This window comes from Saccopteryx leptura, chromosome 6 (assembly GCF_036850995.1).
Source record: "Saccopteryx leptura isolate mSacLep1 chromosome 6, mSacLep1_pri_phased_curated, whole genome shotgun sequence".
NCBI classification, from domain to species: domain Eukaryota; kingdom Metazoa; phylum Chordata; class Mammalia; order Chiroptera; family Emballonuridae; genus Saccopteryx; species Saccopteryx leptura.
The window spans coordinates 36154951-36178535 of NC_089508.1; the positions used below are offsets into that span (position 1 = coordinate 36154951).

The window sequence follows — 23585 nt, forward strand, 5'->3', positions numbered from 1 at the left end:
TTTTTCCTTAATATTTGAGTTAATTATTATAACAATATTTCTCAGAAATTTGTATATAGTGCACCTACAATTATTTATTTGTAGGATTTTGCCTGACCAGGCGGTGGCGCAGTGGATAGAGCATCAGACTGGGATGCGGAGGACCCAGGTTCGAGACCCTGAGGTCACCAGCTTGAGTGTGGGCTCATCTGGCTTGAGCAAAAGGCTCACCAGCTTGGACCCAAGGTCGCTGGCCCCAGCAAGGGGTTACTCGGTCTGCTGAAGGCCGGCGGTCAAAGCACATATGAGAAAGCAATCAATGAACAACTAAGGTGTTGCAACGAGGAACTAATGATTGATGCTTCTCATCTCTTCGTTCCTGCCTGTCTGTCCCTATCTATCCCTCTCTCTGACTCTCTGTCCCTGTAAAAAAAAATAAAAATAAAAATCTTAAAAAAAAAAAATTTATTTGTAGGATTTTAAATGTGCCCCGACTTCAGAAAGTTTGAGAACCACTGACTTGGGATATGAATACATTTTGTTATTTGTATAATACTACCTATTTTGCTCCTGAGATTTTAATTAACTTCTGGAAATCCTTAAACAATTACAATAGTTTATAGGGGATAAAGTCATGAAAATACCTTATATTTTTCCTTTTCATTTTCAAAATGATTTTGATTGCTTTGAGCAGACACCCAGTGCTAATTTTTTTAATACCCATAGCTCATTTGAACACAGCTGAACTTAAAACTATGTTAATCTAAAGATAGGATCCCACCTGACCTGTGGTGGCGCAGTGGATAAAGCGTCGACCTGGAAATGCTGAGGTTGCTGGTTCAAAACCCTGGGCTTGCCTGATCAAGGCACATATGGGAGTTGATGCTTTCTGCTCCTCCCTCCCCCTTCTCTCTCTCTCTCTCACTCTCTCTCCTCTTTAAAAAAATAAAAATTAAAAAAAAAATAAAGATAGGATCCCATCTTTAATGAACTTAAAGTAGCAAAACTACTTTTTTTTTCTTCATTCCTTTAGAAAATAGCTGTTGCCAAAGCGAGGGAACAGACACTATTTTGTCTTGTTATATAAGGGAGATGTGGTTTGTGGATGAATTGTTCTCTTAATAAAATTGGGGTCCCAAGGAATATCAGTGTTCATCTCTGTCATTTCTCCAGTTCAAAATGGTTCTATTCTAGACAAATAGTTTAAAGTTTGTAATTGGAAGTCCTTAATAAAATTTGTATTTAATTTTATAAACTGTAAAAAAGAAAAGAAAGCACAAAATGGTCTGCCTTCTCCGCTTTCTCTGTGTCCGAGGAGACACAAGTGTCCGGGCTTCTGGGAGCTTTTGAAGATTCCCAGCAAAAATCATCAGTCAGACCCTGTGCTTCCATGTTGGTTTGCATCTGACATGTGCCATCTGTCCCATGATAGTAAAATGAACTATTTCTGTTTCTTCTTTCCCTTGTTAGACCTTGAGGTCTCTAAAGGCAGGGGACAAAAGTTATTTGTTTTTCTAAGGACCTCAATAACTGTCAATGGAAGTGAATGGAATTTATTTGAATTCGGTTAAACTGGCTCACGAACACAAAATTCAGGAGTGAATCTATTCCATGGCATGTTATGAGAATTGTTTGATAATATCTCTGTAATATCAAAGGGCCAAGGGGCAGACATCTCTTCAGCCTCACCCAGGCTCACAGTCCTGGTGACCGCGTGCGCGTACTGCGTGCAGGGCAGCCACGGCTGGGGGCACGGAATTTGTAATTTTATGAGATAAACATGGGATAGAATGAGACAATTTGATCAGGACAAAAATACTGTGTGAGTTGTTTAGCATAGACATCATGTGCTGTTGACAGAGTGGACTTGAACTTGAACTACAAATTAAACTGGAAGTGTGAGAGTCTCTTACATGTCTAGGAATAGACTGAAGGATTCCCTCTGGGAGCCCAGTCTAGAAGTTTTACCATTGTTGTTAGTGATCAGCCAATTATCACACTGTCCTTGGGGCTTTCCACAGGTCATCTCATACAACCCTCCTTTTAAAAATTTTTCTTGATTGAATTTTGAGTGAGAGAGAAGAGAGAGAGAGAAAGAGAGAGAGAGAGAAAGAGAGAGAGAAACATTGATTTGTTGTTCCACTTATCTATGCACTCATTGGTTGATTCTTGTGTGTGTCCTGACCAGGGATCTAACCCACAAACTCGGTGTATCAGGATGACGCTCTAACAAACCAAGCTACCCAGCTAGGGCCACCTCTCACTTCTCAGATGGGGAAAACTGAATCAGCTTGAGGGTAAGTAACCCACACAAGGCCTCACAGGATGTAAGGGCCGGAGCTGGGGTCTAACCAGAGGCCATGTGCTGTCCACCAAGTTAGCCAGCACTCTAGTCCCCTCAAGCGAACACATCCTGAGATCTGGCTTAATCTGAATGATTGCAGACTTACCTCTTGCTTTCCAGTCGTGTCTTCGTGGAAGCGAAAAGAAGATACCCCGCCCTCTCTTTATAATCACACCATGAGTACTTGAAGACAGTTTTTCAGTTGTTTCTGAGTTTTTTTTTCTGCAGTTTAAGTAATTCCTATTAGTCAAAAATTTCTCCCAGACACCCACCCCCATCTCATAAGTCACCCCCATTTTTCAGGCACACTTTATTTTTTCAGATAGACTTTCCGAATGATGAAGGCCTCGACTGGGTAGGAGTGTTCTCCAGGGGAGGCCCAGCCATGGTCTTAGTGGGAAAGTTCTTTTCCTCATGAACACTTCAGCATCATGCTCCTTTGTTTTCCCGCTCGTTTCTCTAGTGCTGGCCAAGTTTGTACGGTGACACCGTTGCTCACCCTGAAATTTCATAACATTTTGTCCCCATAGCTCTTGTGAGTCATTTCTCATCTTGTATTTGTGGTATGGATCTTTTTCTGTCTTTCTTTTTTAATTTGTCAAGGCCCATCTAAAAGGGTCATATAGAGTTCAGGTCTCACCGCTTGGCCTATGAGCAACTCCACCTAATTTGGTATCATCCACCAATACAAGATGCTTATTCTCTAGTCTACTCCATCATGTGAGTCCTTGAGGACAGAATTTACATAAACCTCTTTACCTGTGAATATCGTTTTCTGGCTTCCAGATAGCCTGGGAGTGGTGAGCTGAGTTCACGTGTTAATCCTTTCCAAGAACTGCTGCTGATTCTCTGAGCTTTATGCTGACTTATGAAGAAACAATCAAGATTCATTTCCAGATCTGAAGAAATAGTGATGTTTTGCCCCAGCTCTGTTCCTGGAGGACAACCAAAACTGAATTTATTCTAAATATAGGAGAGACAGCAATGTTCTTTGGAAGCAAAAGCTTGGCCTGGGTGTCTGGAACTTACTGAGAGGGCTCTGCCCCTCATCTTGCTTCTAGACTGACATTCCTGTTAGTTATTGCTAAACAGAGAAAATTGTAATCTGGTAGCAAGCCAGGGCAACTGAAAACTGAAGCATTGGAAGTCCTTGCGCGCAAGTTTTTATATTGTTTATTTTATATCTGGCGTCCTGGAAAGGAGAAGACAGGCCTTCTTTAGAAAACAGAAGTTTCGTGGCTTTTTGTTTGCTTTTATATTTGGAGGGTGAAACGATGCATTCCTTATGCCAATAAATTCCAGACCTGGCCAATAATCAGAACCACCTGGAAAGTTTGGAGAAATACATATGGTCAATCTCTCCCTTCTCTTCCTGAATCATCATCTTGTAAGTGGTGTTGAGACATGGGGGCAAGGCATCTCTATTTTTTAAAACCTCTCCAAACTGGCTACATAATTTATGATTAAATTCATGTAATGGAACACCAAGCAGCCATCCGAGAGGGGAAGTAAATCTACCTGTGCTAGCATGGGAAGCTCTCGCATTAACAATGCAGAATGTGTAGTAAGTTCCCATTTGCAAGGATATTGTCATAAATATATAGGTATTTATATATACTTACCTCCACTTATATATGTATACTATATATATTTAGATGCATCACCAGAGGCACCTGTTAATCAGAAAGAATGCCACCTTTAGTACCAGAGCACCTGTGCCTAACCCCCCAAGATAACAGGTTATAGGGGAGAGGGTCTGAGGGGAAGGACCAGGGAGGCTAGGGTCTCAGGGGCTAGGGGCAGTGTCTATTTGCCAACTGCTGTGAAGGATTTCAACACTTTCACAATCGAGTGAAGGCTAGCCCCGCATTTACATGCGTCAAACGATTCCTAAGACAATTTCCTAAGAACCTGCCACTGGCAGTCTGTCCACGAACACTAACTGTTTTGAGCAGGAAGAGAATTTACTGAGAGTATATGGGGTGGGATCAACAGGAAGGATTAGGAACTAGACAAGAATAAAGGAAGAAATGGACAACTAGCCTTACCCACAGGCAAGGCCACACCACTGACCCGGTCCTGTGAGACCGCTGCTGCCACCACCCCTGGTCACTGGAGACTGCTGCTGGCACCACTGCCACGGGCAGACTTTGAGATAACACTCAGTGCATTGTCTCATGACTGTTTACACATTCATCCGCCTCTCCCACTGGACTGTGAGCCCCTTGGACATAGGAGCAGCATCTCATTAACCTCCCAATTTCCAGCCCCCACCTCACTACCTGGCATCAAGTGAGCAGAATGCTGAATAAAATATTGAGCAAATAAAATGTAATTGCTAACTGTGACACCACTACAGGCAGAGAGAGAGCTGTATTTACCTGTATGTGTTACTTTAGAGCTTCAAACACGAACAGGTGCACATACTTTCTCATCTTCCATTCTGCTGTTGATAGTTTGACTGATGTTGCTTCAACAAAAACATATGGCTTGAATTCAGGGTAGATTCATTCTGTCTCTTTCTCTGAATTGAGCATTCTCTTTAGCAGAGATTTGTATAAAACCATGGTTTCATGAAGTGATTATCTTAATTTCAAATGTGACATCCCGATGAAGTGGGTCTAGGGGTCAAATGTGATTGCATCTCTAGTAGGACTTCAGTTTTAATTGCCTGTACACATGAAATAATGCCCAATCTCATCTCTGAGCCTTTCCTAAGCAAGCAACTTAAACTGAACATGATTCATATAGACCAGGATTCTGGAGAAAAAAAGCAAAAATAAACCATATCCTAATAATCTATATCCTAGTGGTTTTCATAAGAGCCACATAAAAACAAGGAGTTGAGAACACATATCAAAATTTAGGCTTCTCCGGACCCACAAACAAATGATATAACTCTTCCAAGATTCATCTGCTCTTTTCCCTAGGCAATGAGAAGAGTTAGAGACCGGGAAGCTGTGAAGATGAAGGATAATGCACACGAATAATAATTATGACACAAAGAAAGTAGATGATCTTTGCTTAACTAGGGATTACTACATGCTATCCACTCACAGAAAAAGACCTAACACAATTCACCGTAAAAGGTATAACTCAAAGAAATGAAAACTTATGTTCACATAAAAACCTATACGAGAATGTGTGTAGCAGCTTATTTATAATAGCCCCAAAGCTGGAAACAACCCAGATGTCCTTCAAAGGATGAACTAAACAAAATGTGTTACATTTACATCATGGAATACTATTCAGCAATGAAAAGAAACACGTTACTTATACATGCAACAATCTGGATGAACTTCCAGAAAATAGTCTTGAGTGGAAAAAGCCAATCCTGAAAAGTTGCATACTGTATAATTCCATGTATATAACATTCTTGAAATGATAAAATTACAGGAATGAAGAATAGATTTATGGTTGCCAGGGGTTAAGGAGAGGGTGGGGTAGAAGTATGTAGCTATAAACATGCAACATAAGGGGTTCTTGCTGCAATGGAATGCTCTGCATGTTGACTGGATCAATATCAACATCCTGGTGTTGACTGGATCAATATCAATATCCTGATTGTGAAATTGTACTATAATTTTGCAAGATGTTACCACTGGGAGAAAAATGGGTCAAGGGTGCACAGGATCTGTGTTCTTTCTTATAAATGCATGTGAATCTGCTATTATTTCAAAATAAAAACATTTAATTAAGAAAAAAAAGTGTAAAAAAACAATAAAGCTGTAAAGTAGAAAAAAAAATCTAAGAGACCAAACCTCCAAGTTCCTATGACTAAGCATTAAATATACTTCTGTGCTTCCTTGCAGCAAAAGAAAAAGAAAACACATCACAGTTCATATATTGTTGTTCTGTGATAAAGTAATTACAGTAACTTTTTAGGAGAGACAGCATTTCCCACGGCAGTCAATTCTAGAAGAGAAACAAACTTCATCCTAAACTATATATAACCCACAGGACACAAGGAAAATTCTACAGAGGTGAAGCAGGCTCAGAGATCCAGTGCTAGTCATTTTAATGCTTGATGAGCCATGATTTGGTTGAAGGATCCTGAGGGGGGAGGGGTGATACAACTCTCATGGCTGTACTTACACATAAGTGAAGCTGATGACCACCCCCCAAAATGTAGCATCAGGGAAACGCTTCACAGCACAGCTATGTCTTTCCCATGTGGTGTCTGAAGGCCCACCATTAGGAATGCACTTGTTTTGGCTAAGACTTTTTGCTATTTGGAATTCTTCTATTGCAAAACCAGAGACTGGGCATAGCTCAAATGATGCACACAGAGGGGGCCTCTGGGTAGCTAAGAGACTCAGAAGAACATAGAAACACTGACTGGCAGGACAGAAAGAGTGTCATACCTTCTGGTTTCTCTCCTGTAACTGCAGATGCCTTTTCCCGTTAAAGGCCACCCCCAACCTGTGCTTCTGGTCCCAGCTCTCAAGCTCTCAGCTCCTGCAAGTATCCCCACCCACTCACTACTACATCCCTGCCCTACTAGATCATCTGTGTCAGCATACAAACTGTATTATGTCCTGTCTCTAAAAAGCCCCAAACCGAAACAAGCCAACGATATCCTCTACCCCAGCGGTCCCCAACCCCCAGGCCGGGGACCGGTACCGGTCCGTGGGCCATTTGGTACCAGTCCGCAGAGAAAGAATAAATAACTTACATTATTTCCGTTTTATTTATATTTAAGTCTGAACGACGTTTTATTTTTTTAAAAATGACCAGATTCCCTCTGTTACATCTGTCTAAGACTCACTCTTGATGTTTGTCTCGGTCACGTGATACATTTATCCGTCCCACCCTAAAGGCCGGTCCGTGAAAATCTTTTCTGACATTAAACCAGTCCGTGGCCCAAAAAAGGTTGGGGACCACTGCTCTACCCCTTTAAGTCCACATCATCCCCTAGCTACTGCACTGTTTCTGCCCCCCTTCACAGCAAATTTTGCATTGCCCATAGTCTTGATATTCACTTTCTCACCTTTCTCTAACTCAGCACATTTCAAGGAGGCTCCACACCGCAGAGTATGCACAGTTGACCTCCACGTTCCCAAATCGGATGGTCACTGCTCTTGTTGCCATCTTTCTTTTATATTTATTTATTTATTTATTTATTTAATTTGAGAGACAGACAGACAGACAGAAAGGGGGAGAGAGAGGGTAAAAGCATCTACTTGTAGTTACTTTCACTTTAGTTTGACTGGTTTTTGTACATGCCTGGACCGGGGCAAGCCAGTGACCCCTTGCTCAAGCCAGCGACCTTTGGGCTCAAGCTGGCAAGCTTTGGGACCATGTGGATGATGTCCCTGCTGAAGCCAGCAACCCCATGCTGATGAGCCTGCTCTCAGAGCCAGCGACCTCAGCGGGCTGGGTCGACGCTTTATCCACTGCACCACTACCAGTCTATCTCTTGATATCTTTCTATCCAGCTGCCCACTCCCTACTTCACGTCACACTTTTCCTCTTGTCTTCTTGGACATCTCACTCTCCTGGTTTTCTCTACCTCACTAGCTGGTGGCACATTCTGAAGGTGAGTTGAGGTGGAGCACACAAGGATTTGCCGCATTTTGCTTGCTGTTCTTCTGCCCCTTCTAACATGTAGAGTGCCCTATAGCTAGTCCTTTGTCTTCTCGAATTCCACGCTCTCCTTAGGTAATCTTCTCCAGCCCATAGCTGGTTACTTCCACATCTGTATTTCCACCTCTGACCTCTCTTTCCCTGGAACTCCAGCTCTACACACGGTGGGACAAAAGTAGGTTTACAGTTTTTCTTATGTAAAATAATAATAATAATACAAAAAATAAACTCCAGCCTGACCAGGCAGTGGCGCAGTGGATAGAGCATCGGACTGGGACGCGGAGGACCCAGGTTTGAGACCCTGAGGTCGCCATCTTCAGCATGGGCTCATCGGGTTTGAGCAAGGCTCACCAGCTTGAGCCCAAGGTCGCTGGCTCAACCAAGGGGTCACTCGGTCTGCTGTAGCCCCCTGGTCAAGGCACATATGAGAAATCAATTAAGGAACCGCAATGAAGAATTGATGTTTCTCATCTCTCTCCCTTCCTGTCTGTCTGTCCCTCTCTCTGACTCTCTCTATCTCTGCCACAAAAATAAATAAATAAATAAGCTCCGTTTCATGTACTCACAACTGCTTGTACTTTTGCCCCACCCTGTGTATCCAAAGGCTGACTCATCCTTACTCAGATAACTAATTGGCACCTCAAACTTAACAGTCCAAAAAGAACTCGAGATTTTCTCCTTCAGCCTGTTCCTCATCCTTCTTCCCTTTGGAAACACGAAACACCCAGTTGCTTGGGCCAAAAATTTCAGAGTTATCCTTGCTTTCTCTTTTCTGCTCCCCCACATCCAATCCATCAGCAAATCCTGCCAACTCCACCTTATTCAGCATCCGGCTCTAGTACAATTCACCATCTTTCCTCTCCAGGGCCATCTCTGTAGCTGCTGACTGATTTCCCAGCCTCCAGTCTACATCCTCCACGCTCAACCCCAGCCCACCCCCACCCTCAGCCCATTCTCCACCTGGGAGCCAGAGTAATCCTTTCAAACATAGATTAGATCATGGCATGCCTGAAACCCTCCATCGGATTACCTTCACAATTAGATAAAATCTCAACCTACAAAGCGCAAACCATCTGGTCCCTCTTCATTTCCTCTTATTCCACCCTCAGCAAAGGGGCTCCAGCCAAGTGGAAGAGCAGTGTCCACAACCACCTGGTCACAGGGGGATTCCCAGGGCCCAGCGCAGCAGGTACACCATAAACATTTGTTTGGGAATCAGTAAGCCAACGATTTAGTGAGGCAAACTTACAATTCTAGACTGGTAGCAACAGTTCTGTTTCTGTGCCTCAGGGTCCTGACCTGAAAAGCCAGCAACTATAAACACCGCTGGTCCTGAATTGCTGTGGGAACTAATGGAAAAGAATTTTCTAGTTCTAAAAAATCCACCCAATTGTTCTTTAATGGGTACATGTTACAGTGTGAGTCTTGTGATGACATCTAGGGCTCCTCCTTGCTTTATTCTTTGTGTGTAATGACACAGACTCCCGAGTCTTCAAGCAAATGCTCGTTTTGTGCTGTGCAGGCCTGCATCAGTGTGTGATTACCAGCACAGGGTAATGGACCTGTGTGAAGGGCAAAGGGCGTGGCGGGGAGAGGAGATAATTTTGCCCAAATTAAGCACCAGTGTTTGGGTAGGAACCAGCACATTATCCATCGTCAGTGGACTCATACAAAAGAACACACTACCCTGAAGTAGGAATTGTGCTAAAATATCCACCTGAGGCCTGCTGGCCCTGCAGCTGGCACAGTAGGAAGTGGATTCCAGCATGTAGTGGATTTACTGCATATTGTTATAGTTTTCTATCTGCGGGTAGGTCTTGTTTAACATTCTCACACATGCCTTGGTCTGTGCTTTTTGCAAAGTAAAATGATTAGTGAAGACGATGTAATACTCACCAGTCAATCTGCAACCACATCCATAGTTTATGGAGAGTTGATGCCTGCTCATTTTTTCTCATCTTCCTTTCCATTGCCTGCCTTTTTTTCTCCCTTCTGCAAATATTTAACTTTGTGTCTCTAAAGGGGTAGGGGTACAAAATAACGTTATTACACCTCACAAATTTCCAATAATTTCTTTTATTATGTATTATTATTTTTTCTTTATTTTCCAAATGAGAGGAGGGGAGATCAAGAGACAGACTCCTCCTGCATGCGCCCCAACCGGGATCAACTCGGCAACCCCTGTCTGGGGCCGATAGTCTGCCCATCTAGGGCCATGCTTGCAACTGAGCTATTTTTAGCACCTGAGGCAGAGGCTCCACAGAGCCATCCTCAGTCTTGGGGTTATGAGTTCTTGAACTAATCGAGTCATAGCTGCAGGAGGGAGGGGGAGAGAGAGAGAAAGAGAGAGAGAGAGAGAGAGAGAGAGAGAGAGAAAGGGGAGGGGTAGAGAAGCAGATTGTCGCGTCCCCTGTGCCCTGACTGGGAATCGAACCCAGAACACCCACACGCTAGACCGATGCTCTACCACTGAGCCAACCTGCCAGGGTTCCAATAATTTCTTAATAACAAATATTTCCTTAGTAGTAAATTTTTCTGATTTTATATATATATAAAAATATACACACACACACATATATATATATGTACATACATACATATATATATGTATATATTCCTTTTTTCTTTTTTTGCTGCAGCACTGTATTTTCCTCACAATAACATGTTGCTGGGCCTAATGTTCTCTCGGTCTTTCTTTATACACACATATATATATATATCAATATTTATAAATACATATATATGTATTTCCCCTTTAAACAATAAGAGTTTGAACTGTGTGGGTCCACTTATACATGTGTATCTCTCTCTCTCCTCTTTCTAAAATCAATAAACAAAAAATAAAACAAAAACAAAGAGCTTGGCCTGTGGTGGTGCAGTGGATAGAGTGTTGACCGTTTGAAACCCTGGGCTTGCCTGGTCAAGTCATATACGACAAGCAAGCAATGAACAACTAAAGTGAAACAACCATGAGTTGTTTCATTCATTCCTGAGGTGCCCCCGCCCCACCTCAGGAACGTTACCCTGCTCACTTCCCACCTCTCTAACTGCTATGTGTCTTCAAGTCTGAGATTCCAATGTCACTTCTGCAGGGGTGACTTTCCCGCCCCGACCACCCCCACACGTAAGCAAGTCTTTGGCTTTACCCTCTCGTAGCACTCTCTTCTCTTCTGCCACACTCTTCACCATCTCACTGAGTTCACTATCTGAGTATTTGTTTGCTGTCTGTTTCCCCCAAAACTTGTCAGTTCCGAGTCAGACCTGGCTATATTTTTTCCACACTGAATTCCCAGCACCAAACATGGTACGTAGCGCAGAGTAGTGATATGGTAACTGTAGAACGAAAAAATGAATAAACAAATGAAGGAATAAATGAAGCAAACCAAAGCCTTGCAGTTCAGAAAGGAGTCAGAGAAAGAAAGCCCAGTGCCGTAGTAAAGACTGTTATAAAAGTCCTACAATTCCCAGGCTATCTTTTTTAAAATACCCAAAAAAACACAAAAATAAAATAAAACGATGTCATCGTGTGCTATATAAAAATTTGTTGTGACAGAGTGCATTATAACCAAATTTTCTACATAAAGTCTAGCAAGGGTTAGCTTATAATCCAAGATTTTGATAAGAACTTGGCCGTTTTAATGGGAGTAACAGGAACTAACCTGGACAGTAAAGGATGCGAGTGAAGACAGCACAGGATTGACAGAAGCTGCCCCACGTTACCAACAGGCTGGAGCTGGTGTTCCTCTGCTCTTGATATTAAATCTGGGAAAGGTATCCAGCTTTTTCTATGAAATGAACTTTTGGCTAAATAAAAAAAAGAATTTTGAAGTTTTAGGATACCCTGTGGCCACAGAAAGGTAAATTCAGTCCAGCGGCGTTGGTTGGCTAAACTCCCACAGGACTTTTAAAATGATGATATTATATAGTCAGCAGCTCTGTATTCTACCTAGAGAACTGGTTTGGTCAGCGACTCCTAACTCTCACTGCCTACCAACCAACACCCCACTCACTCCCTCGCTGGACATTCAGCCGCCCTTCCTGCCCGATCCTCTGCCGCAGCCTTCACATACACCATGCTCCTGCCATTCCGCGGTCACAGGGCACACTTTTTCATCTCTGCCTTTGCACATGTTCCTCTTCTGCCTGGAAGTCCCTCTTTAGGGCCACTCAGTTCTTGCAATGCCAAAGCGGAACACTCCTGATTTCCCCAGAAGTGGTTGCTCTTCTGCTCTGTCCTCTCGGGGCACTGTGTTGACCTCTGTTGTGGTCTTTATCATATTCAATATTGGTTTCTGAGCAGGTATGTACTTTACTTATCCTGGCTACTACCCAGGCCTGGGGGTATGGCCTCTGTCTTAATGATCCTTTTTCCCTCCATAACCCAACATAAAGCTTTGGAGCAGCGGTTCTCAACCTGTGGGTCGCAACCCCGGCACAGGGGTCCCCTAAAGCCATCGAAAAATACATATTTATTATACAATACATTTTTAAATAAAATATGTATTTCCGATGGCTTTAGGTGGCCCTGTGTTTTGGTCATTCGACCCCCGCCAGGGTCGCGACCCACAGGTTGAGAACCGCTGCTTTGGAGGTAGCAAGGGCTTATACTACATATTTGTTGTTTAATGAATAAGTAAAAGGATTGATGAAACATATGCTAAAAGGCTTTTAAATGAATCAGATATACTTTATACCTTAATGCCAATAATATAGCCACAGAAAGATTTAATGTTAAACATTTTTTTTTTTGTATTTTTCTGAAGTTGGAAACGGGAGTCAGACAGACTCCCGCATGCGCCCAACCGGGATCCACCTGGCACGCCCACCAGGGGGCGATGCTCTGCCCACCAGGGGGCGATGCTCTGCCCATCTGGGGCGTCACTCTGTTGCAACCAGAGCCATTCTAGCACCTGAGGCAGAGGCCATGGAGCCATCCTCAGCGCCCGGGCCAACTTTGCTCCAATGAAGCCTTGGCTGCAGGAGGGGAAGAGAGAGACGGAGAGAAAGGAGAGGGGGAGGGGTGGAGAAGCAGATGGGCGCTTCTCCTGTGTGCCCTGGCCGGGAATTGAACCTGGGACTCCTGCACGCCAGGCCGATGCTCTACCACTGAGCCAACGGGCCAGGGCCTAATGTTAAACTTTTTTTTTTAATTTTTTTTTAATTTATTCATTTTAGAAAGGAGAGAGAGAGGGAGAGAAGAGAGAGACAGAGAGAGAGAAGGGGGAGGAGCAGGAAGCATCAACTCCCATATGTGCCTTGACCAGGCAAGCCCAGGGTTTCGAACTGGCGACCTCAGCATTTCCAGGTCGATGCTTTATCCACTGCGCCACCACAGGTCAGGCCATGTTAAACATTTTAATTTGCCTTTTTATGAAATTTTGTTTTCAAACATACCAAAGACACTTTCTCATAAAGCAAGAAAGAACTTAGAAATGAATAAACAGAATGTGTCTTCACTAGTCCACCAGAACACTGGCGAAGTATCCTAATATATTACTCTAAACAGTCAAATAGAGACCAAGGAGGTTAGTAAATGATGAAGCAAACTATTGAAGACAGGACAATGAGATTTCCAAGAGCTTTCTGGATTTCTTTAATAGTCTATTGTTGAACTTTTAACAAAATAACTTCAACAATCAAAAATGTTTAATAATAAGTATTAGTTTACTGTAAAGTGATTAAGTCAAAGTAGTGACTTAATTACAAGGACTTGCTACAGAAATGGAATGTACCAGATTATTTAGGGAATGCTGTTTGAAAGGACAGTGTTTTCATGGCCAAGTCCATCGTATCCTGAAGTTTTGTGTTGTTTCTTTCTATCAGGGAAGACTGTCTCACAGATGATTTCAGGTTTTCTTCTGGTTCATGGGGGAGAAGAGTATGAAGGTTGAATAGACATCGAGGCTCCCCCAAGATGCCAACTCTGTGAAAAGAATTATTGGTATAGCTGAGCGGTGAGGCCAAAGACTAAGGTAGGGGTGTGTGTGTCTGTGTGTGTATGCATGCACACATATACACAGCTTTTTCTTTTTCTTTTATTTTTCCTTTTTTTTTGTTGGAAGCATTCCCTGTTTCCCTAAACCACTACTGTGGTCTTAAATATGGGTAAAAAAAAACTCAGCCCAAAGCCAGATTTTGTCCTGGCCCTTCCCAGAGATGATTCTTCTAATGAAAAAACCTCAGGCTTATAAAGTCTGCTACTCATTCATCCAAATTAGAACTGTTTGCAGTCTAGCTTAACAGTCTTTTCTAGTTTAGACGGGTATGCCAAGAGCTGCCCTGGAAAGGAAACAGGTGGAAAGGAACACGGGGTCGGTAGGAAGATGGCGCTTTCATTTTTGTTCAACTCTCTGGCAGAGGCACGGTGTCTCTGTCCCTCCCGTCCCAACCTAGGAAATGACAGTCGGGGCTCTCTTTTCTCTCTCCCTGGGCCACTTACATTGGCATGTGCACAGAGTCCTGCTTTTTCATATGCTCTTCCACCTGGGCTGAGGACTTGGTGCCTACTTGATGATAGCTCTTCTCAAGGATATTCTGAGCTTTTTCTCTGAGAGATGGCAGCAGAGTAGACATAACTGGAGAACGCATGTTAATTGCTTTTTTAATCGCTGGACGTTTTGCCATCATTCTCCTATAGGGGGGAAGGTGACATTTACATCACATCATCCTGTTTTCTAGAAATGTCCTTGAGCTGAGGAAAAAGGTCATACCTGAATTGTACAAAGGTCATGCGTTTCTTTGCCCCTCCTGATTCTTCATCCTCACGCTTCCTTCGAGGAATATTGAACATATTGGTACGAAAGAGCCTCCCTATTTCTTCCTCAATCTCTGTGAAGTGTTGACGCCGGAAGACAACCCAAGCTACATACGTACAGAAAGTATACAAGGACTACAACAGAAAACAGACAGGGGTCACAACCCACAGCTATGATATGAAAAACTCCCAACTGTCTATATAACATTGCTAAGTAAATATAAGCCCAGGTGATAACAATTTCTCAAGATTCCACAAAAGCTGTGGAAAATTATACATATATTCACCTTTGCAGGAGAAAAACTGGAGCAAAATTTTTAAGTTGTAGCATAAAGTTTGTTAGCATCCTTTTGAAAAAGGGCATTTATTACAAATAAATACCTGACAAATGGCTATTATTATTGCTATATTTCATTTTTCATAGCAAAGAGAAAAGTCCCAAAACATAAGTGACTTACCTCAAAGAATTTCCAGTCTTTTTGAGTATCTGATATTTTCTCCCTGCAATATAACAAATCACAACTATAGGTTCAGAGGGAAGTTCAATCTTTCAGTGATCTATGCAAACCCTTATCTTCAAAAGGTCCCTTTGCAGGATCACTACTTGTGTCCCCAAGACTGTTTGGGCACATACCATCAAAATGCATTGACCCTGACCAGGCAGTGGCGCAGTGGATGGAGCATCAGACTGGGAAGCGGAGGACCCAGGTTTGAGGCCCCGAGATCGTCAGCTTGAACACAGGTTCATCTGGTTTGAGCAAGGCTCACCAGCTTGAGCCCAACCAAGGTCGCTGGCTTGAGCAAGGGGTCACTCGGTCTGCTGTAGCACCCCCGGGTCAAGGCACGTATGAGAAAGCAATCAATGAACAACTAAGGTGCCGCAACGAAGAATTGATGCTTTTCATCTCTCTCCCTTCCTGTATGTCTGTCCCTATCTGTCCCTCTCTCTGTCTGTCACAAAATGCATTGATAATGAGTCCTAATATCTTTTTTCTGACTTCTTAGGTTATCCAGATCAAAATCCCTAGCACGTTCCATCAAAAGTTAATCAATAGCCTGACCAGGCAGTAGCGCAGTTGATAGAGCATCGGACCGGGACACAGGATCCAGGTTTGAAACCCCAAGGTTGCCAGCTTGAGTGTGGGCTCATCCACCTTGAGAGCAGGGCTTCCGGCTTGAGCATGGGATTATAGATATGACTCCATGATTGCTGGCTTGAGCCCGAAGGTCACTGGCTCAGCTGGAGCCTCCTGGTCAAGGCACGTATGAGAAAGCAATCAATGAACAACTAAGGTGCCTCAAGGAAGAATTGATACTTCTCATCTCTCTCCCTTCCTGTCTCTCTGTCCCTATCTGTTCCTCTGTCTGTCTTAAAAAAAAAAAAAAGGTCAATCAATAGGCCCTGGCCAGGTAGGATTGTTCTGATACTCAAAGGCTGTCGGTGTGATCCCGTCAGGACACAGAAACAAGTTGATGTTTCTGTCTCTCTCTCTCTAAAATCAATAAAAATAAAGTTTTGTGGGGTTTTTTTTTTTTTTTTACAGTTAACCAATATAAATTCAGGATAAACAAGCCAACCAAGAAATGTATTCTTCCAAATACTACTGGTGATGCAAGTACTGGGGAGGTGAGAAGGGTAAAAAGATATAAAGAGGCAACACGAGGTGTTAGTAGGTACGAAAATAAAGCAATTAGAGTAAGTCTAAAAGAAAAAGAAAAAAATCTTAATGATTATGGCTATTGAGTGCAAAAAGAAAAGGAAATATATCATTATGCCATGCAAATATAATCTATGCCATGCAATCAACAGACTGGATACAATAGTGTGCTCTTCCTTCTGAATGAGCTATGTAGACTGAGCCTTATCTCTTAAAGGCAGGTGTTTGTCCATGAGCCCTTGCAACTGAAATTTAATGTTAAAGACACTGGACTGGCATGGGCACACTCCCCAGCACTGGCCATTCTGATTCCTTTTCCCAGCTGTAGGAACGTGGGCATGGCCGGGGAAGACTTGAGGGTTGACAGAGAGGGCTGTGCCCCTGCAGTCACTGGAATAGTCATGGGTGCCAAGCACCCCAGGGTTGATTCTGGGTTTGCTTCTGCTTTTGCGTGGGTCTTCTTTGGAGTAACTGATCAAGAACTGGCCCTGGTATCAGGCTCTCCCGAACCATCCTGAATTCCTATGGTCTAGTGCAAATGACTCAAACTTCTCAGGACCTTCAGCCTCAAGCAGGGACTTTATAATCTGTATGAGCCCAAACTAGACTTTCATTTTGGGGAACAGGCTGAGGAGACGGTTGAACTTTTACTGAGCTGGGTCCCTCCTACCTCACCCTCTTCACTTACACACTGGCTTCCTCGTCCGCAAGTCTACGACAAAGAATTAAGAGAATGGTAATTGCAGTGAACATTTACTAAGTGTGGACTATGTGCCATTTACTAAGTGTGGAATATGCTAAGCCCTTTACACTATTATTACATTTAGTTCTCAAAGGATCCCTATGATATAGTCAGCTTTATAGTTGAGGAAACTGAAGTTGAGACTTAAGTTCAAAGACACATAATTAGGGGTAGAGTCTGTACTAAAACTTAGGCCCGTCAGAGCTCCACATTTGTCCTCATAACCAGAATGCAAGGGAAACAAGCTTTTTATTTAGAATAATTTGTAGGACAGTTTAAAAATATTAAACAAAAGAGCCCAGCAGAAACTTTTCAGAACAAGCTTCAGCATCCTTCCGTTCCACCTGAAGCCTCCTCTGGCCAGAGTCCATATGCAGTATTTCCACTCTTTCACGGACACTGCCAGCTGAAACCAGAGACCGTGCACACCTGCCACGCTGAAGCGGACACCAGCCAAACTGCTTTTGGACTACCAAGTCAGCTTGCGTTCTGGGAGGCTTAGAGCAGTACTATATTGGCACAACACAAACCAGCACCATCTCAGCAAGGTTTTGAAAGGACAGAGTAATTTCCCAGGGAACATACACTTTCTCTTTTACATTTCTTTCATTGTTCTTTTTTTAAACATTAGAAGAAAAGGTATCATGAACTTCTTCCCCTCTTCTTCAAGATGCCATAAAACTGAGGCTCTCTCTCTTAAAGACCGAAGCAAACTGATGTAGCTCACAGTGCAGTGATTAAGTACAGAATGTAGTGGGTTTCTTCTTACCATTCTGACTTAGTTCTGCATATGAAACTCCACTGCATCCAGGAAATGAAGGCAGAGAATGAGTACATTTGAGAACCTCATAGTTTAAATCTGCAAATTTATCTCTTGCTGGTGCATTTTGAATCATTTTGCTTTATCTCAATTTTATGTCATACTTTTCATAGTAAGTACATAATAATTATAAACTGATTATAAATTTAGAAATGTGCTTAGTATAAATAGAACTAACAAATCTAAGCTCCCCAAATCCTCTACAAATTGAAACAGGGTTTATAATAGCACAGCACAATGCAACAGAAATAGAAAGCAAGCCATAAATGTAATTTTAAACTTTCTAGTTGCAACCATAAAGAGAAACAGGTGAAATTCATTTTAATAATATATTGGCAGTAGTAGAGCGTCGGCCTGGCGTGCAGGAGTCCCGGGTTCGATTCCCGGCCAGGGCACACAGGAGAAGCGCCCATCTGCTTCTCCACCCCTCCCCCTCTCCTTCCTCTCTGTCACTCTCTTCCCCTCCCGCAGCCGAGGCTCCATTGGAGCAAAGTTTGCCCGGGTGCTGAGGATGGCTCTGTGGCCTCTGCCTCAGGCACTAGAATGGCTCTGGTCGCAACAGAGCAACGCCCCTGGTGGGCATGCCGGGTGGATCCCGGTCGGGCGCATGCGGGAGTCTGTCTGACTGCCTCCCCGTTTCCAGCTTTAGAAAAATACAATAAATATATATATTGGGCCCTAGCCAGTTGCTCAGTGGTAGAGCATCTGACCAGACAGTGGATGTCCCAGTTCCATTCTCGATCAGGGCACACAGGAGAAGTGATCATCTGCTTCTCCAGCCCTACCCCTTCCCCTCTTGATTCTCGGTGTTGGCCCCAGGTGCTAAGAATAGGTCTATGGAGCCTCTGCCTCAGGCACTGAAAGTAGCTCAGTTGCAAGCAGGGCCCCAGATGAGCAGAGCATTGATTGGCCCCAGACGTGGGTCGCCAGGTGGATACCAGTCTGTCTCTCTATCTCCCCTCCTCTTACTTGGAAAAGAAGAGGGAAAAAAATAGTATATTGATTGTATCCAAACTACCAAAACATTATCAGTCCTTCCTGAAGGAATGCAAAGCCGACGGCCAGGCCCACTGGGGTTCTGGACTGGAGAGGAAAACGTTGAGTTCCACATGCCCCCTGCTGCTGTAGGTAAAATCAGGCTGAAATAAATGTCAAGGCCTACTCTTTATCGGGAAAAGAAATTTCAAAGGATTATGTTTGTGGGGAGGGGAGAGAGGGCTTGGTGCCTGTGACTGGGGGTGAAGGTAGAGGAATGGGGCTTGAGGATGATTTATACACATGAACTTCAAAGAGCCTTTTCTCCCCGTCCTCATCCACACCTCCAGCCGCTTCGGTCACCCATCAGGTGACAGCTGTATTGAGAGCACAGAGTGGGACATAAATCCTAGGGTAGAGGTGGGTGGTGGCCGAGCCAGAACTGCCATAACCAAAGAACAGATCTAATTCCACAGCAGGTGCCACAAAGGGGGTTTTCTTGTCTATCCTGGAAAACACAGAGAGCTTTCACTTGCCGGGCAGACTGCAATGCCCGTGTCTGAAGTCAGAAATACGGTGTCTGGAAGCCAACTCGGGGGATCCTGAGAATGAACTGTGGAGCCACTTTTGTCAAGTGTTCCCCATCAGAGAACAAATTTGCTGTGGGATGTGTGGCATGACTCATTTCTGTTTGTTGCTTTGAGTCTGAAAATGACTAGTCGGTAAGCAAGCCCATTAAAAAGCCAATTCGCACCATGGTCCTCAGCTTGGGCTGGAATCCCAACAATGTATTGCTGGCAATGAGTCATGCAATTTCAAATGCAAAGTGCTTTCTGCATATATTAAAGAAGTGGATGACAGCCAACCTATACACCCTGGGGCTGCAAGATGCCTTTTGGTCAGCTGATGTCAGAGTTTGGGGGTTGTAGCACTGGTGGCTTGGTGCACGGTGTCAACTTTTCCACCTATGGAAGATGCCTGCCCCGGGTCAGCCATGACAGCACCATGCCCATTGCCGAGGCCTCAAAAAGTGTGCAGGGCTCAACTCTGAAAACAGAGTTCCTGGCCCCCCCCCCCCCAAGTATGTCATTTGTCTTGGAAAATAGCTGAGCCCAATTATTCTGTACAACAAAAAAGCAGCTTTCTCCATGGCACCAAAAGTCAAATATAAGAGTCTTAAGGAGAAGGAATGAAATCCTAGGTGTGCACTTACCTTCCACAGCACATGTGATGCTTACAGGGCATTCCCAAACCCAGGACCAGCAAGCAGTACTCCTGGGCCAGGTATTTCTGTGCCGCCTCTAACTTACTTAAAACCAATTCCATCTCTTTTTTCTCTACAGGGCCCCTGAAAAGAAAAATGATAATTAGGGTTAATTTTGAAAAATGCATGTATTAATTAATAAAAATTCAGAGGTATAAACTGTTTTGAAAGAAATACGAGTCAACACATCTGACTTATCCTTTATTTTATTCAAGCCGTGGCATGGGTCCTCAAGGTCCTTTTTTAAAATTTATTTTTATTTTAAAGATTTTATTTATTGATTTTATAGAGAGAGGAAGAAGAGAACAAGAAATATCAACTCATAGTTGTTTCACTTCAGTTGATCATTGATTGCTTGTTGTACATGTCATGACCGGGTGAGCCCAGGGCTTCAAACCGGTGACCTCAGCGTGCCAGGTGGATGTATCCATCGCACCAACACAGGCCAGGCTCAAAGTCTTTTGATATTTATCACTGTCATCAGCATCTCAAGCTATGGCAGATTTTCACTTTTTTATAGATTCTTTACAACTTTATGCCACATATCCTTAGTTTTATATACAGGCAGTCCAAATTTATCACCCATCTTGTTTTTGGAGGCAGCCCACTTCCTTGCTGCTTTGCTAAAATAGCCATGGTTACTCCATCTCAGCTTCTCCTGGGCTCCTGATGTTACTACTAAGGATGGGGGCTCAGTGTTTGCCTCCTCTCACCTCTGTGTTTGCTAAGCAGGCATCGTGGAATACTACTCTGAAACTTTAGCATCTTTTACAATAACCTTTCTTCCCCTTAAAAACACACCCAGTTCTAACTGAATTGCAAATGAACTTTAAAAGACAGCCTACTCTTAGGTTATAACATGTCTAAAGCCTAATTTTAAAAGTTTCTGAAGTACAGAAGGAAACAATATTGCCTACAATACATTCCAATGACTACCATCGGCAAGGTGTCACTAGATTTTTTGCTTTTTAATTTTCAGAAAGATTTAAACCAAATGAAATTTAAACAACAGGGACAAGTTATTGACCCTTCTGATGTTAACCACTGGATTGACAACATGAGGATATGTTGTGGGGGGAGGGAGATGGGTTTGAGAATAATATAGATAGTTCAAAGCAAAAACAATGATCATATGTGATGAGAAGGCTTGTGAGTGGCTGAAATAAAATGAGTCACTGGGATAGATAAATTGGGCTCCAACTTTAAATGCCTAAATTTCATATAACCAAACACACATCACCACAAGCACCCCATCGGCCATCATGGCCATCATGGTGCCTGCCTCTCTATTTCCTTCCGTAGTCCCACCCTCACCATTCACTCCCACTCTGTCAGAGCTGTCAGTTGTTGTAAACAAATCAAACTGAACAAGATCAAGAAACACCTAGAGACTTTTAGGCCACTGGTTCTCAAGTTTTAATATATGTAAGAATCGCTTGGGGTTAGTTGCTAAAAGTGCAGATTCCCAATGTCGGCCCCTCTCAAAGAATCTGGTTTAATAGGTTGGGGTAGAAGCTGGCATTTAAAACAAGCCCAGGTTGCCTGACCTGTGATGGTGCAGTGGGTAAAACGTCAAACTGAAACGCTGAGGTCGCCGGTTCAAATCCCTGGGCTTGCCTGGTCAAGGCACATATGAGAGTTGATGCTTCCTGCTCCTCCCTCCTCCCCCTTCTCTCCTCACTGAAATTAAAAATAAATAAATAAATAAAACAAGCCCAGGTGTAATCCTCTGGTACAAAGTTGATAATAATTTCAAGTGCCGTACAATTGTTCATAAACTTTGATCCAATAATCTCGCCTGGAAATTTATTCTTTTTAAAAATCATCCAAAATTATGGGAAAATCTACTGTATAAATATTTAGTGCAATCATTATTTATCTTTTATCTACCAGAAAAACTCAAAACTGCCAAAATATATATAATAGAGAAATAAAGTGAGTAGTGCTATAGGATGTATTATACAGCCAGGTATTGTCTAACCTAATGCATGATTCCCTGTGGGACTTAAGCCAGGGACCCAAGTTTGTGCCCTTAATCACCATACTGTACTGCCCCTTAATAGGTATGTCAGTAAGTCAATAACATATCAGTTTGATGGAATGTTATGCCACCATTAAAAATTATAATGAAGACTGTAATGCTTGTGAAATGTTTAAAACTGAACACATTTTAAAAAACTGCATACATAATACATAATGGTGCCTTTGCTTGGAAACTCTATGTCTGGCCTGACCTGTGGTGGCACGCTGGATAAAACACTGAACTGGAACACTGAAGTCACCGGTTCAAATCCTGGGCTTCCCTGGTCAAGGCACATATGGGAGTTGATGCTTCCTGCTCCTCCCCCTGCCCTTCTCTCTCTCTCCCTGCCTCTCTAAAATGAATTTAAAAAATTAAAAAAAAAAAGAAACTACATGTCTGAAGGTAGAGTGGAGGTACAGTGACCACTGAATTGTAGAGGTATCGGAAGACTGAAAAACAAAGCAGGCAAGCCCTCCAATTATAATAGAATTTATTATAGGTTAAATTACCTACAAGGGGTAAGATTGGTGTGGACAAGCAATCCCGTGGTCTAGGTCTCATAGCTAACTTCTGCCACCAGACCATTACTACAACCAATATTTTATAGTGTGGCTGAACTACTAATGACTGACAAGACAAAGGGACAAGAATGCAGTATAAGCCAAGAACCATATCTCCTGGTGGTCTTATGATGGATACGTGCTTGAAATTGACACCAACACTTAGTTTGGTATTTATCTCAGCTGCTATGCTGTTCTGGCCATTTACTGACAAGAATCTTTATAATTACATTATGTAAGTTTAAGGACACAGCTAATCATTAACTGATGCTTTGGTGCTGCCTGAGACTAGTTACGTTAAAGGGATACAGAGATGGAGTCAGTTTTGCTCACATCAATATCTATACACTACAATTCCTAATTATAAGTGGATGAACTGTGGAAAAGCAAGCACAGTTGACTGGTAGCAGGTGGTGGGCAGATTGTACAATGGTCTAGGCATAGGTTTTGGAGGTAGACAGACCTCAGTTCTAACATCAACTCCACCGATTATAAGGTATGTAATCTCCAGCCCATTATTTAACCTCTCTGAGCCTTAGCTCCTTCATCTGTAAAATGGGGATAAGGCTTCTTCTTCTGGAATTAGGGGGTTTGGGGGTTTTTTTCTTTTCTTTTTTTTTAATTTATTCATTTTTTTTAGATTGGAGAGAGAGAGGGAGAAAGACAGAGAGGGAGAGAGAGGAGAGAGAGACAGAGAGAGAGAAGGGGGGAGGAGCTGGAAGCATCAACTCCCATATGTGCCTTGACCAGGCAAGCCCAGGGTTTCGAACTGGCGACCTCAGCATTTCCAGGTCGACGCTTTGGAATTAGGGGTTTTTAATCATCTAAAACCATCAAATTGTACCTTTGTTCTCCTCCTACATCCCTTTCTGCTCCTTTC

The 23585-nt window shown here is 43.0% G+C and overlaps 1 protein-coding gene and 1 pseudogene across 4 annotated transcripts in view; one reads left to right on the forward strand and one right to left on the reverse strand.

Moving 5' to 3' along the window:
* Positions 1–13491: 13491 nt before the first annotated feature.
* Positions 13492–23585, reverse strand: part of PPP1R36 (protein phosphatase 1 regulatory subunit 36) — a 28514-nt gene continuing 18420 nt past the window's right edge. For all 4 annotated transcript variants that reach the window (XM_066341934.1, XM_066341932.1, XM_066341933.1 and 1 more), the window contains 5 exons: positions 20072–20206; positions 15122–15164; positions 14620–14798; positions 14349–14540; positions 13492–13832 (listed from right to left, as the gene is read on the reverse strand). In XM_066341934.1, coding sequence (XP_066198031.1) covers positions 13646–13832; positions 14349–14540; positions 14620–14798; positions 15122–15164; positions 20072–20206 — 736 coding nt within the window. In that variant the 3' untranslated portion in view covers positions 13492–13645. The remainder of the gene's footprint in view (positions 13833–14348; positions 14541–14619; positions 14799–15121; positions 15165–20071; positions 20207–23585) is intronic.
* LOC136375836 (actin-related protein 2/3 complex subunit 1A pseudogene) lies at positions 19162–19968 on the forward strand (annotated as a pseudogene).